The following is a 13,297-nucleotide window of genomic DNA, read 5'->3' on the forward strand; positions in this document are numbered from 1 at the left end:
TTACACAGGAGGTAGTAAGTATAATAGGCTTGTTATTAAAAAAAAAAATAAACTTATAGCAAAACAAAAACCACACACAACACCATTAATATCTCAAGTCTAGGGGTAGAGGCAGACCTTATTCCTCGCTTTTGCAGGCTCCAACCCTCTTCTCTTCTCTCTGATGTGCCGGGGGGAGGGGGTCTGACTGCACAGTGTACAGTGTGGAGAAAAGCCTGCCAGAATGAGGAGTAGGGTCAGGGATATAGGTTATTCTTCTACCTCTAGACTTGCTCCCTTGCTGTAGGGCTTTAAATGAGGTTCTGAGCTCTGTGACCCTACTCTATAAAAGATGTTAATGAAGAGCACGAGTCTTACTTGGCGTCATGTAGAAGTTCAATCAGAAGCTGTTTTGTCTCCAGGTCTTTTGTGTCATTTCCGGTATATAGTAGGAAAGATTGTCGCTCAAAGAAAGGGAGGACCTTGGAGATGGCTCTCAGCTCAATGAGGTATAAAAAGTACAGGTTCTTTAGTCGACGCGGACCTTCGTTCTGGGTTTCTGTGGCGTCAAAGCGTTTCTGAAACTCTGTCACATTGTGTCCCCAGATTTTATCCATCCAGGTGTCTACAGCGGAATGAAAAAAAAAAAAAAAAAACACAAACATACAACTGTCAGTGAAATCAAATCTAGAGAGAGACAAACTTGGAAACAAGAAGATATCTAACCATGTTCACTCATAAAAAGGGATACTCCACCTTTGAAATGGGAAAAAAAAAATATTTTTAACAACTCACATTTCATATTAGGTTACAAAGTGGTTGGGCATTTGGTCACTGATACTCTTCAGATGTTGGTCCAGTCTGACCATGATCCATCCCTGTCAGTACAAATTATAAGACCGAATGTCTCAGCCACTGGTCATCTGTCAGCACCGTTGAGAAACCAGAGTAGCACAAATATTTTTGTTCCTCTATTAGGCCCTTACACATGGGCCAGACGCTAGCAGTCCACCTGCTCAGCGGGGGAATCTGTCTGCTGATCCCCACAGAACAGGTACTTATTCAGTGGGCACAGACACAGTCTACTCTCCTCAATGGATAGTTGGATGTAAACGGACCACCTGTCCGTTTACACCCAACTGTCATCTGATCTGCCAGTCAGATCTGTTTTTAGCAGGCAGGATCAGATTGGATGCTGGCAGGTGTCAATGGACACGTCAGTTGACACCCGCTGCTCCATAGAGGAGAGTAGAGGGTTAGATCGGGTGCACCTGAAAAACTGACAGGTGGACCTGATTAAGGGCCCTTTCACGCCGGTGGACCACTCTATGTAGCCAATAAAGAAGATTTCACTTTTCCTTTAAGTTAAAAAGGAAAAGAACATCCAAAGCTGATGCTGAAGCTCGAGGATCGCAGGCCTGCAGCTAGTTTTGCACTCCTGTGACCCGTTTTCAGCAGACAGCGCTCTGTAGCCCACTGTCAGCTGTCACAGAACCGGTCCAGGCTCGGGCAAAATTGCAATAATAAAGTCGGGATCCGCCCACATGCCTGTACCGGTACCCAGCTCAGCCTCTCAGTGAGCCGCTGAGAGCCCGAGACGACCGTTCCCACCACCTGCGCAGTCCAGCGCTCCACTGAGCGAGCAGGGGGCAGAGCAGACAGCGGTGACTGACCTCTCTGCTCAGGGAGCTGCGAGAACCGAGCAATTGGCGGTGTTTCATTTCTCGGTTCTCAGTTTTAGAGGCATGGGGGGACAGATGCAGCATCTTATCCTTAATGATACTCAGGGCCAATCTCGCTTCCCTTCCCGATTGGAGAAAGGAAAAAAACTCCCATTGACATATTTCTGCGGGTGCCACTTCCTGGATTTACCCCAGGCATAAAAGACTTCCAAGTCCTGTAATTGAAGCTCCCTTAAGCTGGCTTCCAGGCGCTCAACAGTGTAGAGATACAGGACCCAAGACCATCTGGCTGGACCATACATTACAGAGGAGCGTCCCCCGCAAGATTCACTTTGTCAGTGTATGAAGCCCTATTGGGCTAATTCGGCTAACACCATTATCCTGTTACCACCTGTATTCATCACAAAAGATGCGACAGTAGAAGCAGAGGGAAGGCGTCAATTATAGAGAACTGGTCCCTAAAGGTGTTACCAATGCATCTACCCCTATTGCCAATGGGACTCTCGTCCAGGACACAACCTGTCCAACTTGTTGTAGAACCGGGAATTCAGTAGATCCACCTGCAGAGTTCCTCAACATTGGCAGATTGCCAAAAAATGTCTCAGGATGGACTACACGGTCCTGACATTAGTCGATGACTGGAAAACCCCTGCCATCTTTCTAGACTTGGAATATGTACTGGCGAGAGAGAGAGCGAGAGACTACAGAAGTTGGAGAAAGATTCCACACACAGGCAACCAGCAAAAATCCAACGGTGGGTGGAACTGCAATGAAGGACGAGCCAATGAAGAACTTTAAAGTGGTTTAAAAAAAAAAAAGCAGAACTTTTTTTTTTTTTTTTTTTTTTAACTTAATGCGTTCTATGCATTAAGATAAAAAAAAAAAAAAAAAAAAAAACACACACATTTGTAGCAGCCCCCATCAGCCCCTCTAATACTTACCTGAGCCCCATCTTGATTCAGCGATGTTGCACGAGAGCCTCGGCTGTCTGGGGACTCTTCTTCATTGGCTAAGACAGCAGGCGCCATTTGCTCCTGTCGCTGTCAAAGTCAGTGAACCCATAAAGAGAGAGGGATGGGGCCGAGCCACGGTTTCATGTCTGAATGGACACGCAGAGCAGCGGCTCGCCTCGGGTGCTCCCACAGCAAGCTGCTTGCTGTGAGGGGCATTCGGCTGGAGGGAGGGGCCAGGAGTGCCGGCAAGGGAGCCAAGAGGAGGAGAATTGGGGCTGCTCTGTGCAAATCCAATACACAGAGCAGGCAAGTATAACTTTTTTTGTTTGTTTAAAAATAATAAACGAGACTTTAAAGTGATTATAAAGTCAGAAGGTTTTTATCTTAATGCATTCTATGCATTAAGATAAAAAAAACCTTCTGTGTGCAGAAGCCACCCTCAGCCCCCCCAATACCTGAGCCCTCTCTAGACCCAGCGATGTTGCATGAGACACTCGGCTGGCCGGGACTCCCCTCCTCATTGGCTGAGACAGCAGGGCAGCGCCATTGGCTCCCGCTGCTGTCAAAGTCAGTCTGTATGGAGAGTAAGGTGGTGGGGTGGGGCAACGGCTCAGTTTTTAAATGGACACACAGCAGTGGCTCGGCTCGGGTGCCCCCATAGCAAACTGCTTGCTGTGGGGGCACTCAACTGGAGGGAAGGGCCAGGATCACCGAAGAGGGACCCGAGAAGAGGAGGATCTGGGCTGCTCTGTGCAAATCCACTGCACAGAGTAGGCAAGTATAAAAATGTTTTTTTTTTTTTTTTTTTTAAATAAAAACCAGACTTAATATCACTTTAAGTAAGCAAGGAAAGCATGTCTTCCATACCTTGCAATAGATATCTTGCACTGAGGTGAATGTTGATGCTTGCATGTAACCCAGATATCAGTCTATAGAATGCTCTTTTCTCAACACACAGACCTACAAAAAAAAAAGTACAAATTCAGCTGTAAAAATAAAATAGCACATTCAAGCTGAAATATAAAAAGGAGTGGTAAAGCGTTTTCCTCATTACAACCAATTGCCCGTCCCCACTGGTCCTTTTGGGCAACACAGGGGCTTTCCCGTCATATAGTCTGTCCGGGCTAATGTTTACAAGTCAGGGACATCACATCGCAGCCTGACAGAGTATAAAAAGTCCAGCCCAAAGAAAAGAAACATCTCTTTTCTGATGAACTATTTAGATCTCCAATGCACCCTATTACAATATTTGGGATGATTGGAGAGCTGCCAATGTGTAAGTGTTATATTCCCCCCATACCAGACACCTAAGATTATTTGTTTTCTCTGACACACCCACCTCGCCCACTTTAATAACACTGCAAAATCAACAGGAAGCGTGCAGGGTGTGCCCAACCACCTTCACCAACAGCCGTGACATGCTGAGGGAGAATGGCTCTTATGTGGAAGTAAACCCTCCTATCGTTTTTTTAGCCAAGGAAGCTGCCATCTTGGCCTCTGTTTGATCTGCAAATGTGATCAGGTATGACACTAGCCATTGGATGGTTTGACAGTTTGGTTGAGAGCACAACTAATGCGACAGTTACATTCCCGAAACATGCCCGAAATGTAACTTTTTTTTAAACTGTTAAATCAAAAGGTTCACTTCTGCTTTAAAGTGGAGCTTCACACAAAAGATGAAGCTCCGCTTGTTTGCTTCCTCGCCCCCTCCGCTGCCACATTTGGCACCTTTTGAGGGGGCCCCCTCCTCCTTCCCCCGCCGCCGGGCCATTCAACAAGTGCAGCACACTCCACGCATGCTCAGTAGAGAACCGGCCGTGAAGCCACAAGGCTTTACTGTCGGTTTCCCTTAGAAGGAATGGCGGCGACAGCACCCGGGAGCCGATTAAAAATTGGCTGGGGTGCCGACATCGTGGGACCCCTGGACAGGTGAGTCCAGTCCTAATATTAAGTATTGGAGTATTTGCAGAGGAGTGGTGGCACCTCTGCACATGCTCAGTTTTCAGTGAGTTTCTATGCTGTGCATTTCCTTCCCATCACATCTGAGCATCCCATGTGACCATAGAGTCACACATGTGGGTGTTTACACAGTGGTAAATGACAGCCCACTCCCTCCCTCCTCCTATATGCCCACTAACCAGCTAAACACAATGGGGTTGGGATACTAAATATAGATTGATGGAGGTTTCACCTCCCTCTTATTCTTAGACACAGGCTGGAGGGGCAGGACACAGCCTGTGACTGGCAGAAATCTGCCCACACCATGTTATGGCCAAAAAAATAAGAATAGATTTCAAATATATTATTTGTATGTCAGTTTGATACAATTTTTTTTTTTTTTTTTTTTTTTATACAGGCATTTAAAATAGGCAGTTGGGTTGCTTTAAACACTTCCCAAATGCGTATCAATGCCACTCAAAATTATTAAAATGGGGAGCGGATGGAAGTGTCCACGCTGCAGCACCTGTGGCATGTCCAGTGCACTTACGGTGCCGTTGCGAAGCATCAAAAGTGATCATTTCCCATTTTAGCCAGGCAGAAAAACAAAACACAACACACAGGGCGTTTGAGAAGTGTTGCCTGGCGCAACATCGCCTGTACAACACATCCTAAATGCTCAATAACGCTTTAGGCCAGCGGCTGTGATTTTCCATCATTGGCCGGATTGGGACACCTATGAAGAGTTTGCATTTGGTCAGATATGTACTGTGTGAGTCCTAACATTTTTTTTTTTTTTTTTTTTATACAAACCTGCCCATTAGATGGCGCTTTTCCCCTTTACACACAGTGGGGGAAAACTCATGCAATGCGGACAGGAATCACACTGCATTCCTGTTCAAATCGCAATCGATCCTTTGCAGATTTGCGACAATTTTTTTTGTATTGACGCACATTGCACCGCAAAGTATACAATCATTGTTGGGTAGGTGAATGGCTTTACGGGTTTTGTCAAAGAAACATGCTATAGCGTATGCTTGTAACTACAAGCAGGGCAGTCTTTAATATTGATTGGACCCTGGCAAAACATGTTTTTTGGGCCCTCCCAAATCCACTTTACAAACTGCAGGCAGTGCGGGCTCAAGGCACAGCTGCTTTGGGCCCCACAACACTGACTGGGCCCAGGGCAGCTGCCCCTTTTGCCCTGCATTAAAGAAGGCTCTGACTACAAGAGCAAGACTGGATATATATGCTGAACATTCAATCATTGGTGGAAAATAAAAATCACATACCTTCCAGCCAGTTATAGAACATGGCCTCTGGAAAAGAAAAGGAAAAACAAACATTGACCGAAAATACTACAAAAAATGTCTACATTCTAATTAAAGTATATCTAAGGCCAAGCGGGGAAGGGTTAGTACGCCCGTCAGGTTTTCATGGCTGTCCCATTAAGAAAATTCTCTTTATTTGTCTTGGTGACTACTGGTAAAGAAATGAAACTTATGGAAAACCCAAACCCAGGTTGTCCCTAGAACAGAAATTGAGGGTGAGGGTTCATTCACATCAGCCGCTGCATTAGAACGCAGAGGTTGGTGTACGATGAAGTCCGTAAGCAAAAAAAAAAAAAAAAAAAAAAAAAAAAAAAAAAAAAAAAAAAGGCATAGGGATGCACAGATACCCTTTTTTTACCAGCTAGTACGAGTACCGATACTTGTGCTCAAGGACTTGCCAATACCAAATTACTGATACCCTTGCGGTGCAATTTGAGCCCATACAAAATGAATAGGCTCAAATTGCAACGCAAAGAATCGCAGGGGCGTAGTTTGGACATGGCGACATGTTCAGGCTGAGCTCCCGTCTCTCACCCTGCATCCCAGTGGATTCTTGCTGATGCCACAGCTGCTATGAGCACTAATCTGAAGAAAAGTCCCATGGACTCCTGTGCTTGTGAAGAAGCCAGGGATATAGTGCATCCAGAGAGTTCACAGCGCTTCACTTTTTCCACTTTTATGTTACAGCCTTATTCCAAAATTGATTAAATTCATTCATTGTCCTCAAAATTCTACAAACAATACCCCATAATGACCACATGAAAGAAGTTTGTTTGAAATCTTTGAAAATTTCTTAAAAATAAAAGAACAAAAAAAAAAAAAAAAAAAAATCCCACGTACATAAGTATTCACAGCCTTTGCTCAAAACTTTCTTGAAGCACCTTTGGCACCAATTACAGCCCCAAGTCTTTTTGAGTATGAGGCTACAAGCCTGGCACCACTTATTTTTGAGCAGTTTCTTCTATTCTTCTTTGCTCCATCAGGTTGGATGGGGAGCGTTGGTGCACAGCCATTTTCAGATCTCTCCAGAGATGTTCAATCGGGTTCAAGTCTGGGCCACTTAAGGACATTCACAGAGTTGTCCCATAGGCACTCCTTTGTCATCTTGACTGTGTGCTTACGGTCGTTGTCCTGCTGGAAGAGTAACCTTCGCCCCAGTCTGAGGTCCAGAGTGCTCTGGAGCAGGTTTTAATCAAGGAAGTCTCTAGTCAGGAAGGAGGGAAAGATGAAGTCTCCCAATTCCTGCAGCTGGAAAACATCCCCACAGCATGATGCTGCCACCACCATGCTTCACTGTAGGGATGGTATTGGCCAGGTGATGAGCGGTGCATGCTTTCCTCCAGACAAAAACATGTGCCATTCAGGCCAAAGAGTTCAGCCTTTGTTTCATCAGACCAGAGAATTTGGTTTCTCATGGTCCGAGAGTCCTTCAGGTGCCTTTTGGCAAACTCCAGGCGGGCTGTCATGTGCCTTTTACTGAAGAATGGCTTCTGTCAAGCCACTCCACCATACAGGCCTGATTTGTGGAGTGCTACAGAGATGGTGGTTCTTCTGGAAGGTTCTCTCTCCACAGAGGAATTCCCTGACTAAGGCCCTTTTCTGTCGATCGCTCAGTTTGACCAGGCAGGCCCGCTCTAGGAAGAGCTCTGGTGGTTCCAAATTTCTTCCATTAACGGATGATTGAGTCCACTGTGCTCATTGGGACCTTCAATGCTGCAGAATTTTTTCTGTACCCTTCCCCAGATCTGTGCCTCCATACAATCCTGTCTCGGTGGTCTACAGACAATTCCTTGGACTTCATGGCTTGGTTTATGCTCCGACATGCACTGCTAATGGTGGGACCTTATAAAGACAGGTGTGTGCCTTTCCAAATCATGTCCAATCAACTGAATTTACCACAGGTGGACTCCAAGTTGTAGAAACATCTCAAGGATGATCAGTGGAAACAGGATGTTCAATTTTGAGTGTCATGGCAAAGGCTGTGAATACTTATGTACATGGGATTTTTTTCGTTTTTATGTTTAATAAATTTGCAAAGATTTCAAAACAAACTTCTTTCACGTTGTCATTATGGGGGATTGTTTATAGAATTTGAGGAAAATAATTAATTTAATCCATTTTGGCATAAGGCTGTAACCTAACAAAATGTGGAAAAAGTGAAGCGCTGTGAATACTTTACAGATGCAACGTACAGTAGAGCTGGGCGATTTTCTAAAAAAAAAAAAAAAAAAAAAAAAAAACTTGATTCACGATTCGAATCAAGTTTTTCTTTTTTGGACACCGCACCGGTCCTGAGGAGCTTCGGGCAGGAGTTTTTAGGCGAGGCCGCGGCTTCGGCCTAGTAGACTAGACCGAAGCCGCGGCTTCACCTAAAAACTCCTGCCCGCAGCTCCTCAGGACTGGCGCGGTGTCAGCGCCGGTTCTGGTGGAAAAAAATCGATTTGCTTAAATTTTGAATCGATTTGACCTCTCAACTCGATTCAAGATTTTAATCGATTTTTTCCCCAGCCCTACTGTACAGTGCTACTTCCTGAAATTTTCCCCCAACTCAGCCGTCCTGGGACACTCCAAGGTGGCGGTGGCAGCAGCAGGGAACCCATTGACACAGATACCAGTATTGGTGCAACCTTTTTTGAGTGCATTGTGCCCCACACACAAATGCAACGCAGTAGTGTGAACCGGGCACACAGGAGACCAGGCATTTTGCCTCGTTACGTGGTGAATCTGCGCTGCAATAACCGCTCAGCACAGTTATACCACATCTGGTGGGAATGGACCCTAAATCTTCCAATTGGGACAATAATTCAGTCGACAACTGTCTAAGCAACATAGGTTTAGAGATGCACTGAAACATATCGGCCAAAAATTGCGTTTTGCGCATTTTGCTGAGAAAGAAAAAAGGTGCCAATAATGGCGCTGAAAACGCATGCGATTTTGACGTGATTTTACTGTGCTTATGGTAGGTTTTTCATAGGTCATGTGACTCAAAAACCACATCAAAAAACAGCAACAGGTGCGTTGTTGATAAATTCTTGCTGCGTTTTCATTGCATTTTAACAGGGAGGTGCATTTTTGGTGTGGAGAAGACATACAGTGGGGACGGAACGTATTCAGACCCCCTTAAATTTTTCACTCTTTGTTATATTGCAGCCATTTGCTAAAATCATTTAAGTTCATTTTTTTCCTCATTAATGTACACACAGCACCCCATATTGACAGAAAAACACAGAATTGTTGCCATTTTTTGCAGATTTATTAAAAAAGAAAAACTGAAATATCACATGGTCCTAAGTATTCAGACCCTTTGCTGTGACACTCATATATTTAACTCAGGTACTGTCCATTTCTTCTGATCATCCTTGAGATGGTTCTACACCTTCATTTGAGTCCAGCTGTGTTTGATTATACTGATTGGACTTGATTAGGAAAGCCACACACCTGTCTATACAAGACCTTACAGCTCACAGTGCATGTCAGAGCAAATGAGAATCATGAGGTCAAAAGGAACTGCCTGAAGAGCTCAGAGACAGAATTGTGGCAAGGCACAGACCTGGCCAAGGTTACAAAAAAAAAAAAAAAAAAAAAAAAAAAAAAATTCTGCTGCACTTAAGGTTCCTAAGAGCACAGTGGCCTCCATAATCCTTAAATGGAAGACGTTTGGGACAACCAGAACCCTTCCTTGAGCTGGCCATCCGGCCAAACTGAGCTATCGGGGGAGAAGAGCCTTAGTGAGAGAGGTAAAGAAGAACCCAAAGATCACTGTGGCTGAGCTCCAGAGATGCAGTTGGGAGAAAGTTGTAGAAAGTCAACCATCACTGCAGCCCTCCACCAGTCGGGGCTTTATGGCAGAGTGGCCCGACGGAAGGCTCTACTCAGTGCAAGACACATGAAAGCCCGCATGGAGTTTGCTAAAAAACACCTGAAGGACTCCAAGATGGTGAGAAATAAGATTCTCTGGTCTGATGAGACCAAGATAGAATGTTTTGGCCTTAATTCTAAGTGGTATGTGTGGAGAAAACCAGGCACTGCTCATCACCTGTCCAATACAGTCCCAACAGTGAAGCATGGTGGTGGCAGCATCATGCTGTGAGGGTGTTTTTCAGCTGCAGGGACAGGACGACTGGTTGCAATCGAGGGAAAGATGAATGCGGGCAAGAACAAGGATATCCTGGATTAAAACCTTCTCCAGAGTGCTCAGGACCTCAGACTGGGCCGAAGGTTTACCTTCCAACAAGACAATGACACGAAGCACACAGCTAAAATAACGAAGGAGTGGCTTCACAACAACTCCGTGACTGTTCTTGAATGGCCCAGCCAGAGCCCTGACTTAAACCCAATTGAGCATCTCTGGAGAGACCTAAAAATGGCCGTCCACCAACGTTTACCATTCAACCTGACAGAACTGGAGAGGATCTGCAAGGAGGAATGGCAGAGGATCCCCAAATCCAGGTGTGAAAAACTTGTTGCATCTTTACCAAAAAGACTCATGGCTGTTTTAGAGCAAAAGGGGCTTCTACTAAATACTGAGCAAAGGGTCTGAATACTTAGGACCATGTGATATTTCAGTTTTTCTTTTTTTAATAAATCTGCAAAAATGTCAACAATTCTGTGTTTTTCTGTCAATATGGGGTGCTGTGTGTACATTAATGAGGAAAAAAAAAGAACTTAAATGATTTTAGCAAATGGCTGCAATAGAACAAAGAGTGAAAAATTTGAGGGGGTCTGAATACTTTCCGTCCCCACTGTATATAGAATTTAAAGGGATGAACTTTTCTTAAACTTTTCTTGCGCTAAAAGGGCCCGATAATGGGTGACAATTTCATATTAATTTAAAAAGTATATATATATATATATATATATATATTTTTTTTTTTTTTAGATATTTTTTATTCTTTTTTTAAACTATCTATTTTGGTTTTTTCGGCCAAGTGCATCCGGCATTTTCATTACCAAAATTTCCAATCAGTGCACCTCTATACAGATTATGCATTTTTATGCAGCTGCATTCACGAACGCTAGCTTAACCTGTCCTCCTGAACATGTGCCAAGCAGTAATTAAGAGATATACTTGGCATCTTACCAAAGCACAGTCAGATTTCTTAAAGTAGGACTATAGGCAAAACGAGCAAGGGAGGGTTATTATAACCCCTGTCAAAAAATGTTTTCACCATCTGTGTCCCATTGCAGAGATTTTTCTTCACTTCCTGTCCCATAACCAAACAGGAAGTGAGAAGAAAGCTCAGAAAATTAAAAGGGAAATTACTTGGGGGGGGGGGGAGGGGGCTGCAGGTCACCAGAACTAGTGTTCCCAATGAAAAAATTTCCCCTCTATTACTTTTACGGGGGCAACCCAAAATTTGTCATTTTCTTTTACTTTCAATGATAATGGTCCCCGTGCCTGCGTGGGTTTCCTCCGGGTACTCCGGTTTCCTCCCACACGCCAAAGACATGCTGATAGGTTAATTGGATCCTGTCTAAATTGTCCCTAGTATGTATGAATGTGAGTTAGGGACCTTAGATTGTAAGCTCCTTGAGGGAAGGGACTGACGTGAATGTACAATGTATATGTAAAGCGCTGCGTAATTGACGGCGCTATATAAGTACCTGAAATAAATAAAATAATGGTAAACAAGACAAATAGAGAGGGTGAGTCTCCATAAAGGGGGCACAGACAGCAATTAAATCTCCCAGGTGTTCTAACCCCTGTTCACTCTATCCAAAAAAAAAAAAAAAAAATTATGATAAAGGTTTTGCCTTTAGTTATACTAGCCTTGATGAAGGAATGCGTTGGCTTTATTTTGCAATGAATCAATTTTATCATTAAATTACTTGGGACTCTTGGGCATGTACGTATGAGTGTTTTATTGCCGTCCGTCACTGTTGTGGAGATATTCACTTACTTCCTGAACAGTGCCACAGAAACAGGTATAGAGGGGACAAAGATACCAGTAAACACCTAACACAGGTTCTAACTATTCCCCAGTCCAAGCAGAACTGGCGGGGGGGGGGGGGGAACACGACTACCCAAGTGACACAGCATACAAGGTGACGAATCATTACCTGGAAAGGTCTATGAAACAAATGGATGGGTTTTTCCCTTACCTTCATTTTCACCTAAAGGAAAAAAAAAAAAAAAAAGTACATTTATTCTCTATTGTTCACTGCTGGCATCATATGACAAATCAATTTCTTAACAAACCATGCCTGAGGTTTAGCATATTACACAATTTCTGCATAAGACGTTTTAATAACATTTATGCAGAACACGGGGTAAAAAAAAAAAAAAAAAAAAAAAAAAAAAAAAAAAAAAAAAAAAGGAAGAAAAGAAAAAAGAATTTGTCTTTTTAGCTTACCTCGCCCCGAAGCCAGAGGATTCAGTGGCCGTTTCACTGCTTTTGGCCTGCAAAGCAACAGAGATCTAATTAACTAAGGTGGGAACCTAAGTCATATTACGAATATGTTGTCTATCAATATAACTAATTAGTGGTCGATCTTTATTTTTTTTTTTAAGCCGTATGATCAGGTAACTAATCATGCACAAGCCTTTACTTTCTACACTTTACAATCAGATAAGCAGTCAGGTGTCTGCCCTAAATTTCTAAATCAGGGCTTTACCCCCTTTTTTTTTTTTTTTTTTTAAATCTACAAGCCAGCTAAAAAAATTATAATATAATAATTAAAATAAAAAGATAGGGGCCAGTTAAAATCCATATTTTTTTTGCCAGAAAATTACTTAGAGCCCCCAAACACACAATAATATATATATATATATATATATATATATATATATATATATATATATATATATATATATATATATATATATATATTTTTTTTTTTTTTTAAATTATCATCTTGAATTTAACTTAATACGAAATTGTCAGCCTTTATCGGCCCCCCTTTAGCGCAAGAAAAGTTTTAGAAAAGTGCATCCCTTTAAATTCTATGCATGTCTTCTCCACACCAAAAATGCACCTTCCTGTTGAAATGAAATGCAATGAAAACGTACACACACACTTATATATTTTTAGCAGAGACCCTAGAGAATAAAATGGCATTCGTTGCAGTTTTTTTTATGTCACTGTATTTGCACAGCAGTCTTTCAAATGCAAATTTTTTTTGGAAGAATGAATAAAAAAAAAAAAAAAAAATCAGTAAAGTTTTTTGTATAATGTGAAAGATGATGTTAAGCAGAGTAAAATCGATACCAAACATGTCATTCTTTAAAATCGGGCACACTGGTGAATGGTGACAAACTCTGGTACTTAAAAAAGTTCTACAGATTACCAGTTTAGAGTCACAGAGGAGGTCAAGGGATAGAAGTATTGCTCTCACGCTACCGATCGCGGCGATACCTCACATGTGTGGAACATGGTTTACATTTGTGGGCGTAACTTATGTATGCGTTCGCTTC

The 13,297-nt window shown here is 43.0% G+C and overlaps 1 protein-coding gene across 1 annotated transcript in view; it reads right to left on the reverse strand.

Moving 5' to 3' along the window:
* Positions 1-13,297, reverse strand: part of LOC141116523 (ERO1-like protein alpha) — a 76,365-nt gene that overhangs the window by 12,862 nt on the left and 50,206 nt on the right. The window contains 5 exon segments of the mRNA XM_073608925.1: positions 358-604; positions 3,482-3,574; positions 5,845-5,871; positions 11,986-11,997; positions 12,237-12,283. Of these exon segments, the coding sequence (XP_073465026.1) occupies positions 358-604; positions 3,482-3,574; positions 5,845-5,871; positions 11,986-11,997; positions 12,237-12,283 (426 nt within the window).

The sequence above is a fragment of the Aquarana catesbeiana genome, linkage group LG13 (assembly GCF_042186555.1).
Source record: "Aquarana catesbeiana isolate 2022-GZ linkage group LG13, ASM4218655v1, whole genome shotgun sequence".
In the NCBI taxonomy this organism is placed as follows: Eukaryota; Metazoa; Chordata; class Amphibia; order Anura; family Ranidae; genus Aquarana; species Aquarana catesbeiana.